The 16,108-nt window shown below is 37.8% G+C and overlaps 1 protein-coding gene across 1 annotated transcript in view; it reads right to left on the reverse strand.

The window, feature by feature from the left end:
* OTOGL (otogelin like) overlaps positions 1–16,108 on the reverse strand; it is a 154,454-nt gene that overhangs the window by 122,829 nt on the left and 15,517 nt on the right. Inside the window, exons 8-13 of the mRNA XM_003783387.1 lie at positions 13,751–13,956; positions 8,591–8,718; positions 8,130–8,236; positions 2,497–2,603; positions 1,889–2,014; positions 421–529 (exon numbers count right to left, since the gene is read on the reverse strand). Of these exons, the coding sequence (XP_003783435.1) occupies positions 421–529; positions 1,889–2,014; positions 2,497–2,603; positions 8,130–8,236; positions 8,591–8,718; positions 13,751–13,956 (783 nt within the window). The remainder of the gene's footprint in view (positions 1–420; positions 530–1,888; positions 2,015–2,496; positions 2,604–8,129; positions 8,237–8,590; positions 8,719–13,750; positions 13,957–16,108) is intronic.

A 16,108-nucleotide genomic window follows, 5' to 3' on the forward strand; every position in this document is an offset into this window, starting at 1 on the left:
AAGGATCTTACATTGGTCCAAGGTGTCAGCTGATTTAATGTAGAATTCTAAATATTTCTAATCATGGGACAAAAACTGACAGTATGGAGAAGCCCTGAAGTACTTAACAGAGAAGCCCAGGAGCACCGTCAAGTTCTAAGAGTAAAATTATGTGCAAATTAGTGATCACGTGTAAGAAAATGCAACCGACTCATACAGGCATAAGATTTTATGGAATTACCTAGATTAGTGATAAGAATTACATCATGAAAGAAAATATAAATACTCCTTTCCTAAGGTGTTTAAATAAAATACAAACCACGTCTTAGAATTTGGGGTGGTGGGAAGCAGTTGTGAGTACATTCCTTTAAACATCTGTCATGATAAAGGTGTCAATTAACTAGGTATCCAGAAATAATTGGCTGTACAGTGATCACGTACCATTCAGTACATTCTTGTTCAATTTTTGAACCAACTGCATAAGCTAATCCATGAAAACTACACGGGCAATTCTCCAAGGAGATGCACGTCCCATTTTCCATGATGAGGCCTAAGAAATTTAGAGAAATTGATAAAAATATATACCAAGTTCTCAAAATATATATATATATACCAAGTTCTCAAAAGAAATAATAAATATTATATTCTTCAAATGTAATAATTTGACCAAATTTTATTAAATAAATACCACTTACACGAGGTGCTGGAAATACAAATTACTTTACTTTGAAGGAGATAACCAACAATCTGATTCTCGGTCAGTAGCTGCATTATAAAGAAGTTAATTTCAGCAGCTTTCAACTTTCTTATCCCATGACCTGCCAGCCAAAACTCACCATATAAAATAAAGTCAACTAAAAAGTGTTTCCTAGTATTGAGGGAAGAAGGGACAGAAGAATGGAGAAAGTCTATTTTTGGTTTAGTTAAGGTTTGAGAAAGACACTACTGTCCCACACATGACAAAGAGCCAGGCGTGCCACCCAAATGTTCAGCACACTGGGGCTGCATTTGCTACTTCATTCTGTGACTAAAAACCCTGTTGCATTCCCCTGACCTTTTCTCATAGTAAAACTATAGAAAAAAGCACTGACTGTTTTTTTTGGTGCATGAGTTGATAGTCTTCTAACAAGAGTGTCCAACCTTTTCTTTCTCTGCTACACTTTGGAAGAATAAAGAGTTGCCTTGGGCCACACGTTAAATACACAAACACTAACAAAAGCTGATTAGCAAAAAAAAGTCTGTGCACACTTTTCATGGTATGCAACACCACAGATAAGCAAAAAAAATTCCTCACAAAGTCAGCCTGTGGCCCGTGGGCCGCAGGTTGGACACACTTGTCCAGGGCAAACACCTTATTCTGTCATTGACTGGTTGCAAACAGCTCAGGACTGCCTCCAGTTTACCCTACTTGGAGTAACATTGGCGGAAAAGTCAACTGAAGTCAACAGATCTGGTTCCAGGTGATCTTCGTTCCTATTAAGTTTATGACATTGGGAAAACCCCTTAACATCTCTGGGATTCTATTTCTTTAATCTGTAAAAACAAAAGGGTTTGAGGAAACCCTCCACATTCTTTATGAATGTCTATCAGTATAGCAGATTCATTCCTAATTTTAAATCCTATACCTAATCACCTGCTAAGTTGTTTTTAATTTCAAATATTAAAACTACAGATTGGAAAGATGTAAAGGCTTTCCCTCCAACTCGCTTTCATCATTGCAACAAAAATATTGAAATCATTAAATATTAAGAGAGCAAAAGATTTTCTATGGGTAACTTCAAGACTCTAGATTCCAAGTTTCCTGAGAAATTGACAAAGCAATGAGTCTTTTATTAACCAACAGTAGCTATTCCTCCTAGTCTCTTCATGGACAAAGTATGCAGACCTGGTTTCTTCACGCAGCACTTACCATCTGGGCAGTAGCAGCCATCGAGGCAATGAAGGTTGCTCCCAAGACACTGCCTCTCAAATGTGCAGGTTGGTGGACAGCAGCTGATACAATCCCGATGAACAAAGCTGTCATCGCATTTATCAGCTAAAATGAGCAGACAGGGAGCTGTAAGTCAATTTTATTCACCTCTCTCTCAAAAAAGCTGTAATTTCTCTGAGCCTTAAAAAAAAAAAAAAACCTGCAAAATATTTAATTTGCCAAAAAAGTTTAACTGCAAAAATACACAATTTTTACAAATTTGTTTCAAACAGTATGCAAGCTCACAGATATAATGGCATCAGTAACAAATCCTTGCACTTCATTAGTTTTGAGTATTAAGATAGGTTTTGAGTTCTAAGATAAATCTGAAAGAGCCAGGCACGGTGGCTCCCACTGTTATCCCAGCAATCAGAGGGGCTGAGGCTGGAGGATCACTGGAACCAAGCGTTTGAGGCTACAGTGAATTATGATCATGCCACCGTACTTCAGCCTGGGTGACAAAGCAAGACCTCATCTTTAAAAATATAAAAGCACAAAAAAAAATTGAATGAAAGTACACAGGACTTGGAAAATTAAGAAAAACATACTGCAAGCTGGAAAGTCATCTCTCCAGTCTTGAATAGGGAAGCCGGCATGAGAACAGGCTCTAGCATACTCCGTGGCCGCTCGGCAGTAAGTTTCATCATCGTCAGTTCTGGAAAGACAGAGCCAGAATCACATGAGAAATACTGACAGAAACCACACCTTCTGCTGTGTAGTATAGCATGATGAAGATTTCATTGTTTATTAACTGAGGTAAGCATGAGTCTCTCCTGATAAATCTTTTTATCTGCAATAATGCAGAAAACACAATAAACTTCCAGATAAAATGACTTCGACAAAGTCAATAACTTGGCCTCTTTTCTTTGTGGTCAAGGAACTACTGTACTGAATAAGATGTCTGTTTTAATGACATTCTTCCCAGAATTCTTGTATGTGTTTTTTTTTCCACTTTTACTCAAAGCTTCGCAAACCTTCTAGAATTTAATAAATCCCAATAAAGCAGATAAAATTATATCACAACAAAAATAACTAATATAAAAATAGTTAGAAATACTGCAAGTTAAGTATGCTCTTGACTGTGTACAAGTTGAAATAAAACCAATACCAATAAGAAGTAGTGCTCAAAACTATTTGGGGTAGTTCCTCAGCAGTCCTTGCAGTAATAAGATTCCAAAACATTTTTTAAAGATTGAATACTCACCATCTAACTTAAGATTTAAAAGAAGATTTCAAATTCTTCCAAGTTTAAATCACTAAAGCTCATTACTTTTATAATATTGCCAAAAGTAAATAATCTCTCCTCATTTTCTTAAAATCGCTTTCGTTGTTCTCCCAAATAATAATTTCTTATTAGAGTTCTGCCAATTCCTCAAGCAGATTAACAAAACACCTATCAAGTAAGCGGGTTTATACAAAGAAGGGGGCTTATTTTTCAACCCACTCCAAACTCAAAATTGAATAGGTAAAGAGCTTCCAAGATAGTGATCTTAAGAATGCTGCATTTCGTGAACCTTAACATTTTCAGTATCTCTATTGTAAAAGCCACCATCTCAGATTGCACTTATCCGGTGTTACTGTAATGGGAATACATGCAGCTTATCTAGTCCAATTAAATAAGCTCCAGAAGGAGAAAAGGAAGGACTGAGCAGGAGAACTTCAAAAGCTCAGAAAATATTCCAAACTTGCAAACAAGAACAGTTCTTCAAAAAGCAGAATAAGCTAAAATTGTTGAATTCTTATAAAGACTTTATGATTTACTGTAAATTATGTGCATTCTTGCCTACAGTGAATGGTGCATTTAGAAGTTAGCAAAGTAAATGATGACTGGTTTTCCAGTGCAATGCAACTATTGTGAGAATAACAGTGTCTCTGTTGCTGTAGGAACCGTGCTGGGCACATCAATACACAGCCCCTGACAGAACCGCACAGCAATTGGGCAAAAAAGAAATTGTTATCCCAATTTGCTGAGGGAAAATAAGCTTATTTTTCCATTTTTTGGATGTTAACTTTAATAAGAAAATGAGCACTAAAGAATGGAGTTTTTAAAATCAATTGACTTCAATATAGCAGAATTAACATCATTACCTTGCTGCTAAATTTGACATTCTTAGAAGTAAAAATAGGAGGGCAAAATTACAAGGATGGGTATGGAATCATTCTTCCAGCAAGTCAAACGTTAATGATATCTCCTCTAAAGGTGCCTCCGCTAACGTCAGCAATTCTCTCCTCCACATCCATCACACTTTGCATTTTCTTTGCATTTTTCCAGGGGTGCCCAACCTGCAGCCCACGGGCCACATGCTGATTTTCTTTCTTTCTTTTTTCTTTCTCTCCTTCCCTCTTTCTTTCATTTTTTTCTTTTTCTCATCAGCTTCTGTTAACGTTTGTGTATTTAATGTGTGGCCCAAGGCAAATCTTATTCTTACAGTTTGCAGCAGAGAAATAAAAAGGCTGGACACCCCTGACAGAATATGTCTCATTGCTAGAAATCTGTTTCTCCGCCTTCTGAGAACTCGAGACCAAGCCTGTGTTGTTTCTGTTTGCCCGAGATGTGGCACGCTGCTCAGCTCAGAAGAGATGCCCCAAAGACGTGTGTTGAATTGAATTACATATGCCATTATAACCCCAGCAGGAAATTAATCTGTGTTCAGCCAATTCACATTTTCATTCTCGCAGTACAGTTCTCTAATATAGGAAAATGAAAAGCATCATTCCCTTCCTATACAATGGAAGAAATGATGTAGGTCTAGTCCTGAGGGGACATGGATGGCAGTGAAAGGCTAACCCTTGTGGCTTCTTGTTCCACTTTCCCAGTACCCACTGCCTCAACTGTAACGTCCTTCTGTTACGACACACCTGCCCCGACCCCAAACCAGCCTCTCCACCCCAAACATCTCTCTTAAGGCATCAGCTGATTGCAGCCAACACAAGGGATTTCTCTGTTCTACTATTTTTATTGTCGCTGAAGAAAGCATCACATTTTGAAAAGCAAAACTCTAAGAACATAAAAATGTGAAAAGAAAAGTATGTTAAATTTTTTTATTATCAAATCATAGCTGTGTACATTAATGCTATCGTGGGGTACAATGTGCTGGGTTTATATACAATTTGAAATATTTTCATCAAACTGGTTAACATAGCCTTCATGGCATTTTCTTAGTTATTGTGTTTGGACATTTATACTCAACACCTAGTAAACTTCCCATGTACCCTTGTGAGGTTTCAATGATGAAATTTCAGATCAAGTGGGTAGAGCAGAGACTGATTTTTGTCTCCAGTTTTCCCTCCTTCTTTTCAGTAGTCAAACTCCCAGGTTTTTGCTAGTTAGTTTGCCATTTCCAGATTCCCTTGCATCTATGTGTGGCCAGGTAGTCCTGGCCAAAGAATTTAAAGTAGGAATGGGCATGAAAGTTCTGAGTCAAAAGATGCCATTCTTCTATTTCCTTTCTCCCTTTTTAAGGGTTAAAATGTACAGATAGTAAAGGTGAGGCAGTTTCAGCTAAGAAATCAAGAATTATACCATAGGCCAAGGGAAATATGTAGCAATAAAATCTTAGAGTCCTTGGACAGAGCTGTGATGCCAACCCAAGACTACTTACCAACTTGGATTTTTATAGAAGAGAAATGCAAACATGAAATTTAATTTACCATAGAAGCAGCCAAACAAGATCTAATAAAAACCAACTTTCCCAGAGCTACCAAGCAATACTTCATCTCAACCTACTTTAGAAATGGTGCTTAAGACATTAATGATAGGGCAACTGAAAAGGCGACTGGAGATTGGTCCAGCTCGCTGTAGAATAAGAACAGATTTTAATTCCACATAGACAGCTAAAAAATGACCATGGCATCCCTGCAGGTATTCACAAAAAAAGAGACCGAGTAAAAGAACAAAGAGGTACAACGAGTAGTTCTTAAAAATAAAACTAAATAGGAAAAAATGTTTTAAATACATAATAAGATCATTACCCAATAATTTAGGCAGAGGCAGGGCTCTTTCAAAGCACCTGGATGGGTTCAGGAATCCTTGAAATTTAGAGACTGTACGTATAAATCAAAGAATAATTATACTCTATTCAAAATTAACTGATGTTGCAGGTAAGCTTATTTTAGTATCTGGAAAATATCATTACATTCATTACTTTTATAATAATCTTGACTTAAAAAGGAATGGTTATAAATAACATAACTTCATCCCACCTGAACCTGCTCTTGTGTTCTCATTTCTCACATAACTTAAACCTCGTAATGAGCTAATCATGATTCTGTGATTAAGCGGTTAAGCGGTTTTATTCAACCTAAAACTAGTTTGTTTTTTTTTTTTTTTTACAAGAGGCATTTTGACGTTTCATTTATACTTCTTGGGATCCATAACATTTGCAGACATGCTAAAATTTCTTGACATATTTCTGAACATTCAAGATGGGTAATCACATACTTTTAGGTAATGTTTGTGAAAGAAAAATAATAAAACACTTAGCATCAATAATGAGTAATTTATGGTAAGGTAGAACAAAAAGAGTATGATAAATCTCAATGAATTTGTTGCCTAGACAACCACCTATTGTGGGATAGAACTCAGGAGTCTGTGACCTTAGCTAGGAAACGTGGTTGATGTACATTTTCACTAATCTCCAACTGAAACTTAGCATTTCCTTAGATTATACACGTAGGCAACACCTCACGATGGTCTCAACACTATCTGTGACTCTGTCACCAACATGTCCCGTGTCTCATTTTTTCCTCCTTTAATTTCCCGTTCATTACTGCAGATTTATGAAGCATTGTTTGTATTCATCACTATGTCAAATTCCAGTAGTTATCACATCTGGCATGCATATGAAAAACCACGTATATATCAGAAATTCATTTCTTTTACTACGTCATTAGTTTTCATTGCAATCTTATGTATTTTATTTTGGGCATTTCAAACATTGCTTTGGGAAAGGGTCTATAAATATCTCCAGAATCCCAAAAGGGATTAGTGGTGTAAAATTGCTTAAGAGCCATGATATTTTATTCATCTGCTTATGTAAAACATTTAGGACTACCATATGATCCAACAATTCCACTACTGGGTGGATACCCCAAAGAAATCAATATATCAAAAAGATATCTGCACTCTCATATTAATTGTACCACTATTCACAGTAGCCAAAATGGAAAATCAACAGAAGTATCCATTAGTGAATGAATGCATACAAAAATGGGGTCTATACACACAACAGAATATTATTCAGCTAAATAAAGGATAAAATTCTGCCCTTTGTAGCAACATGGATGGAACTGGAGGTCTTTATGTTAGGGGAAATAAGCCAGGCACAGAGAGACCAATGTCACACGTTCTCACTTGTATGTGGGAGGTAAAAACCTGGATCTCATGAAGACAGAGAGTAGACTAGGGGTTTCCAGAGGCCGGGAGGAGTAGGGAAAGGACGAGCTGAAGAGAGACTGATTAACAGGTACAGATAAACAGGTAGAAGATAAGACCCGTTGTTTGATAGATCAATAGGGTGACTATAGTTAATGTTAATTGATCTAGAATAGAATAATACAAATGATCCCAACATAAAGAAGAGATAACTATCTAAGGTGTTGACGTTCCAATTACTCTGATTTTATTATATGCCTGTATCAAATTATCACACATTTACCAAAAATATGTACATCTATTCCATATCAATTAAAACATTTTAGCCGGCTTTGGTAGCTCACATCTGTAATCCGAGCTCTTTGAGAGGCTGAGGTGGGAGGATCAGTTGAGGCCAGAAGTGCAAGACCAGCCTGGGCAACATAAGGAGACTGTGTCTCTGCAAAACTGTAAGAATCAGGGGATTTGGTGGCACATGACTGCAATCTCAGCTGCTTGGGAGACTGAGGCAGGAGGATCCCTTGAGCCCAGGAGTTCAAGGTTACAGTGAGCTATAATCATGCCACTGTATGCCAGCCTGGGTAACAGAGCATGTCCCTGCCTCAAAATACAAATCACCAAAAAATCAATTAAAAAACGTAGACCGTATCTAGTAAGCAGAAAGCTTTCAAAAGCTATTAGTAGTTTATCTGTTACATTTCCCATTATATTTTGTGAACTGCTGAAATGGTTAAGTCACAGAAGTGGGTTTTGCTCTTCTTGTTGCCTAAAGAAAACTGTACTGTTAATACCAATCATTTCACTTACTTGCAAAGATCATTGACACAGCTGGCAATATATAAATACGGATCAATATATTCATGGCAGCTCAGAAAAGGAAACTGCAACAGTATCTGACACTTGAAGAAGATTGCCTGTGCAAAAAAAAAAAAAAAAAAAGTCTAAGGGTGTATGCGTCCTCGTATTTATTTTTACAGATCTATTTGCATGGCACTCTGTTCTTACAAGGAAAGAGAATGCAATTTCTACTTAGAAATCTTAACCAACATTATTCTACCTATTTTTGTGGCTAGTACTGACTGCATTTATGAAACTTATTACATCCACTATTTCTGAAATCTCTATTTCTATTTCTGAAATCATCAGTTATTCCCTTCTGCAATTTTTCAAATTATGTTTACACTAAAAAATATTTAATGCTAAATGTACAAATAATATACATATGCATGTTATATCCAACATACGAAAAGTTTTCACATCAGATTTACCTCAAATGCTGGCATTCCACTGGAGCAGGGATTTGGAAAATCTGAAGGTGTGGGGACACATTTGTTGTCATCTGGAGTTTGCACCAACCAACTGTTGGCGAACACAGCGATGTCTTCTGTGAGGTCTTCTATTGAACAGAAACACACAGACACAAACAGGTGTAATCATGCCATTTCCCACAATCATAGCCCCAATTCTTCAATATGAACTTTCTGGTCAAAAAGTTAAATTCAATAACATCATAATCATCAATGCGACAGTAGACAATAACATTACTTTACCATAATAAAAAACAAAGTCAGCAAAGTGTAAGTACCAAGGAAAGTTAGTGCCGGTGAAGAGAAAAAGCTGTGTTGAAACAACGCCGGGAAGGGCCGAGAGCGAGTGAGTACAGCAAACCCACCAGGAATGCGTCACTCAGTCCATGCTCAGACCAGGCTACACAGAGCAGAAAACTACACACAAAACTCAAAAGCACAAATAAAGTTTGGTGTGACGTTTTCAGAAAGCTCAGTCATTATATTTGACACCAGTCAGAACGTTATTAAAATCGCGATTCCATTATGGGGATCCACAACAGTACAAACATTTGTTGAGCCCCAGGGGGACTTTCAGAGTACAAGGAAAGCCTGGAAGGAGAGCTAAGGGAGGAGAGAGACAGCAGCGAACCCGTTTCATCTAAGCCAGACGAACAGCGCTTCTGAACAAGCTTGGGAGGAGCCCCAGGGTCAGAATCCTGCAGCTCTTCCAGCTGATGAGTCCAAGGTAAGATTCAGGAGCCAACACGTGGGCAGCAGCAGACAGGCATTGGTGGTAAACGCTAGACTCTGGGCTCCAAATCAAGTTCAAATTGCCTTTCAGCCTGACCTGAGAACAAGTTCAGGGCCTGATACAAAAACTAATCCCGCCCCACATTCAAACAAAAGCGAATCTCAAATCTCAAGGACTCTGCGTAACCCATCACAAGGACATTCTGACGTCCCTCTAAGGCGGTTAGGCTGCAGATTTGAGCTGTGAGTGCTCCACCACCCAGATTTGCTAGGTCATAGACTTACGACTGGTGACAATCTATAGCACCACTAGAGTCACAAATCCCAAGCCAAAAGTTTCTGTCTAAGCATCTTGAAGACAGAAAGATAATGTCTGTCTGCTACTACCGAGCACTCTTGGAGAAGGCCGTGGGAATTCATCATCTGTAAGAATGCTTTGCTCTCTTGGTTCCAAACTTTACTGGGGACTAGAAGACTGCATGATCTGGCCCCTGCACTCCCCCACCCCCAACCTGCCCTCCCTATGCCTTCCGTTCTCACTCCACCTGCTCCAGTCACACTGACTGTGCTCTTCAAACTGCTCAAGCTGTCCCACTTGCTCTGGTTAAACCCCTCAAATGGCCCTCCCCGAGAGCCTCCCCCTGCTTCCTCTCTTACAGGGCCATAGTTTGAGGACGCCTGAAACACAGTTGTTCCATCACCCTTAGTGCCTGACCCCACCTTTACTTTTCCGTGGCTGCTCTTGCTCACAAAAATTACGTTTTAATTTGTCTTGTCACTTTATTTCGTTTGTCTTCCATTACAATACGAACTTCGTGAAGGCAGAGAGCTTGTCTCACCGATTCTGTTGTATTTTTACTTTAATATAGTCAGTAATACAGCTGGTGCTAAAAACATATTTGCTAAATATATGAATGAATAAATATAATAGGGGAGTTTGAAATAGATTATTAGACTGCTGGAGCTTTTGAATCTGTCTGGTCCACTCTGTTACCCCTGAGGTCAGTGTGAGTGTTACACACTACACAAGGCATGGGCCTGAACTGGACATATTTATGGAAAAATGGAAAAACATATGCCCTTTTTAAGAAAATTTATAGTCATATTTCTTTTCAAAACACCATTTTGTAGAAGCTTTAAAAAGCAGTACGTCCTAAAGGCCAGTGTATTTCAGTATTTATGCATAATCTTAATGTTCCTAAACCACCTGGGAAATCCCACAGAGTTCACAAAAATTGCAGGTTTTGAACCACGTGTTCAGCTATTTTTACTACCTTGCATTAATAAAGAATCACACCCATTGATTACTATGAGACTGTATGTATTACTTTTTGTATTACTATGAGCCTGCTAAATTAAAATGAAAACACTTCATATACAATATACTCTAAGCAGGGCATTTATTGTCTGTATTGGGACACTTCTGAGAGTGAAAAGGAGGCACTATTAGTTATTATACTGAGAAAATGAGAGGAACCGGGACATCTAAGTTGGTGCAGAGCTAGATGAAGACGTGAATTATGAGAACAGAGTTGTCAACTAGACAACAAATTAAACTCTTCCTATGTCCCCAGAAATTCAGAGAAGTCTCATTTCTTTGTGAAATCACCCTTGAAGATAAGTAGGAATGTGGAGAGAAACACAGTTTTAATCACTGTTAAGAAATCATGCGTTCAATGGCATTCAATCAAACTAGCTAACTCTCTCTAATCAGCAAAGTACAGGCTGAGTTTCAAGAAAACACTGGCCTTCTTTCTTAAAGCTGAAGATAATACAGCTTATCTGTAGACTTGTTTTGTTTTTTGCAACAGAGTCTCACTCATTTGCCCAAATAGAGTGCCGTGGCATCACAGCTCACAGCAACCTCAAACTCTTTGGGCTCAAGAGATCCTCTTGCCTCCTCAACCTCTACAGGCGCCTACCACAAGGCCCGGCTATTTTTAAAGATGGAGTCTCACTCTTGCTCAGGTTGGTCTTGAACTCCTGAGCTCAAGCAGTCCACCCACCTCAGCCTCTCGTGTGAGCCACGGTACCCAGCCTAGAGACATTTTCTTACATTATTATAGTATAAGGGGGGGAAAAGGGCAGTTTCTTGTCACAGTCCTAAAAATTTTAAGTTAGGTTTTTTTTTTTCTAATCACATTGCCTTCCAAGGGTGTCCAACCCACAGCCCTCAGGCCATATGTGGATTATGTGAGGACCTTTTTGCTTATCTGTAGTGACCAATATCATGAATATTATGCAGGGAACATTTTTTTCCTCCTCAGTTTTCTTTAGTGTTAGTGTAGTGAATGTGTGGCCCAAGACAACTGTTTCCCAGTATGGTGCAGGGAAGCCAAAAGGGTGGCCACCCTCGGGCTTATGCTCTGCCTAAAAAGAGATGTCACCATCTTCCACCTGTTGAACCGTAATCCAGGTCAATTGCATCCCGCCAGTCTTCCCCACCTCTAATCTGCTAATGCATTTGTGCATGCTACCCAGTTACCTCACTGTGAATGACTATTCTATGCTCCAGGTTATCAAAGTCATTCTGGTCCTTAACTCAAATCCATGATCTCAGTCGCCTTTGACCACCATACCATGCTCCCTGGACGTCCCAGGGGAGGTTGACCAAAGCAGTTTTTTCTAACTCCAACACTGAAATGGACGGAGCACTACTTTTTTCAAGAAGCTTTCATACAGAAGAAAAATAAATCAATATTATCATCTGACTGTTTCTACTTGTGTCCCATGCCCTGCTTCTTACGATAGTCTCAAAATTCTAAACTTGTGAACCCTGTCGTTCCCAATACCCAAGTAGATGTAAAACACATTTCACGATCCTCCCAGTACCACTGATTTGTGTTCTGCTCACAGACTTCCAACGTGCTCACTCCTGTTTTCTCATTTGGTATTCACAGGCTGGGAAGCTCTCGGAGTCCTTATTATTAACCCCATTTCATGAGGGAGGAAATTGATTCTCAAGAGCCGGTAAGCTAATCGTGATGATGCATTATCTGTCTCGGGCAAAAACGTTTGCATTTTAATAAGGGCTTCTTAAATCAATGAAAATACTTTTCAAAACTTTTTATTTCAGCTTCATCACAGGCTTACTGAGGAATACTTGGAGATTATAAATTAACTAAAACACCCTGAGCATCATCTCTGCGCCAGGCACTTGCATTGTTTTACACGGATTGTCTCATTCAATCCTTACAACTGTTATGAAGTATATACTCTCACTATATATCTTTAAATTTTAAAAGCTCAGTAAGAGATCAAGCAGAATTTGAGTTTCACTGTTCCTTAAAGCACGAAATATGAGAAACTCATTTCTATTAATTTTATAACATAAAACAAAAAATGCTATGTAGCACTTCACAGTTGCAAAGAGAATGCTCCCACACTTATCTGGGCTTAGGAGCCAGGCAGATTTGCAACTCAACCCTGACAGTATCATTTACAAGTTGTGTTACCTTGGACACCATGTAACACTTGTATTCTCAGTGTAAAATTAAGAAAATACCACCCATCTTACAAGAAGATTGGGAGTAACATGGTTATGTGCTCCTATTAACAACTGTCATAAATCGTGTCAAGGTATATTATTCTTATTACTGACTATGCATCGGTTCAGATTTATTCTACCTCTATTTTACAGCTGAAGAGACAGCATCAGAGCAATTATATGAATTGCCTCAAATTATAGAACTTGTAAAAGTAGGAACAAGATTCCAAGCCAGGTCCACTGGTACTAAGAACAGTATTATTTTTTACTGCACCCTTATGTGTGAACCTATGTCATGATTATGGCTTGTGATTCTTTTATTCTGTTGTTGCTGTACACTAGCACATGAAGTGGGTTCTATTTCGAACCCACTTCTCCTAATTCACTGAGGTTAGTTTCATGACTTTAGTAGGTGATCAGGTAGGTCTATAAAACCTTTCCAAGTTACTAGTCAACTTTCCTGTTCAGATATTATGTTTGTTATTAAATGGTTATTTGTCAGTCTTTTTAAATTTGGTCCTATCAAGTCTGGATGCAAACTAGCTTTTGGCCTAAAGTAGACATGGTTGACACAAATGGATTTGAATCATTAGGATAGAAACTCCAGGAAAGCAAGGGTCCAGGCTCCTACAGCAATGGATACAGATATATGCCAAGCTCCTGACACAAAGTCAGTGCTTATTAATATTCTCGATGTGAGTGAGTGTAGCATGCTAGGTTAGCAAATGTAAGCCAGCTCATGGTTTCCAAGAGTGACCTAAAAATATTTTTCTAGCCAATCTTTACTTAAAATCACTAAAGGAGGCAAAAGACAGCCATAAATTTTCCCCGACCTATGACAAGTCTTCTGGATATAAACTACTTGGTAAGAAGTACCCACACATTCCTTCTGTTCCACTCACCTTGCTGAATTACGAAATCATCCGATTGAATTCCATTATAATTTCCACACAGGCCACACGATTTCCCTTTATGGTCCTCAGACAGTTTGAGGTAAATCCCAGATATTCCATCCCAAGCCAATGAAAAACCAAAGGTTGTTTTCACCAGAATGTAGTCGGCTAGTTTCTCAATGAAGACCTGTCCAATTGCCTGGGGTAATGTTAAACTTGAAAAATAGAACAGAGGCCATCTAAGAATGATGAGGAAGGATCAGTGAGAGACAAGGTCATTTTTCTTAACCAAAAGGGACTTATCACTCAAAATTATTGAACTATGCAGTGAGATTTCCAAAGCAACCTTTCGATAGGAAATTCCAACCTTTTCTTAAACTTCAAGATTGAAATAAAAAGTCAACAAAAATAAAACTTTTTTCCCATCATGGTTTAAATTTTATACTTACAGTTAGATGCTTTTTTCAACCAACCAAAAACACACAGCTGCTAAATATCAGTGATTTTTTTTTTTAATCTGGAAAATAACCTCGCCTATTTAGGATCACTAGGCATTCAGTGTCTTTATGTTTCATCTAGAGGGTTAAAGATAATCTAGAAATGCTGCTCAACATTTTAAAGGAAGGACAAACATTGATCAAAAGACATGGGCATACTGCTTCATCTCTGATTTCATTTCATTTTTATTTTATTCTAAGTATGGCTGTAAGGAAATAGGAGTTTCTATCTCCAAATATCATTTGGGCATAAGTCATTATTTTCTAAAAGACAAATACATAAGGATGACTAATCAAAATTTACATTTTAATGCTGCAATGTACATTATTAAGGATAATATACTTGTTTACAGTTTTGGATAGCAGTGATTTCATAATTTTTAATTGGATATAATTGGACTATTTAAGTAAGGGTCTTGGACTATCTGATACAGTGACTAATGTTTCCATTTTTCACAAGTATATGCACATATGGACGTGGGGGCCGTACAGGAACTGAAGAAGAGTTAATAATTGGACGTTGTAAAAACACAGCCCCCAGAATACTGTGGAAGGAACCCTGTTCTCTTTCCATCCAAGGAAAGAGAAGTACTAATCATTAAGGGAACTAAAGAAAACCTCATTTCTATTAAGGGAGTCATACGAAATAAATTTATAAACCATAATCAGAGTAAGATAGGTGGTGACTAGGTATGGTCATACATTTCTCTCAAAAATTTCAAATTAGTGAGTTCCATTCCAGGAACAGCAGCATGGCTACATGAAATAAAAACTATCAGACTAAACATCCTAGTTAACAAAGGGATAATCCCCAAAGAAATAATTCAAAATATCTGTAACCATTTGCACAGACAATTAGTTATAAAAATAAGAAAATTGCTAAGTTTTAAACTGGAGAATAAAAAAAGACTCTAGCTAATTAGCACCGTAATGTATTTTTATTAAAAATTACAAATATGAGGAATTTATGGAATATTATTTGAGTTTGTGATTTTACAAGAACTATAGTTGAAAAAAATATATCAAGTTTGTAAGAACACTTCATAGTAATGGAATGCTAATTCCGTGGAAGGATAATCTCTTGCAGGGGGCTTTTGGGAGTGGGGTTGGTCATTTGTTATTTGGACATTTAGTCTCCTTCACAGTAAATTCAATTAAATACATGATTTTTAAAAACAAAGATAACTGTGATTATCCTGAAGTTTATAACAGAAGGAGGCTGTTGGAGATAGGGTGTGACAGTTAAAACTAAATAAACTCTAAAAAGTCATAGGGAAACTTCATGCAACCTAGGCAGGAAACATTAAAATATAAATTTAAATGAGTGCACAGATTAATGCTGAAAAGCATTCAGGAATTCATTTGCACCAAAACCCCTAATTTCACAGGTGAGAGAACTGAAATCTAGAGGGGGGGAGCTTAACGCACAGAGGCACACTCATTCGACTTCACATTGGCAAATATTTCTCCTGCCCTTGCTGTGAGGGAGGCCCTCGGCCAAGAACAGCATTAGTATAAACAACATTAATGACTATTGAGAAAATCACCCTTTTTCTATCATACAGATGCAAATTCTCAGAGAAGTGCTCTCTCTGGGTTACATTAAATATTATGTCTTTGATTTAATAAAGGATTAATAGGTTTGAAAAGCAATGTGAAGGGCATCTCTGTGTTACAAGCCCTAATAGAGTGTCCATTGTTTTACCAAAACTCCACAGAGATAATCCTAAATTACTGGTTAAATTTGGCTCTAGGATATACATGTCTAAATGCATTATCTCCCTATTCAAATGCCTGATCTTACGTTTAGAAGAAAATGAGAAGTACAGAACCCAGGTAATTAAGAAAATAGGCCCCCGAGAGGTGGGGG

Source organism: Otolemur garnettii, unplaced genomic scaffold, assembly GCF_000181295.1.
Source record: "Otolemur garnettii isolate 467f Iridium unplaced genomic scaffold, OtoGar3 scaffold00007, whole genome shotgun sequence".
Classification (NCBI taxonomy): domain Eukaryota; kingdom Metazoa; phylum Chordata; class Mammalia; order Primates; family Galagidae; genus Otolemur; species Otolemur garnettii.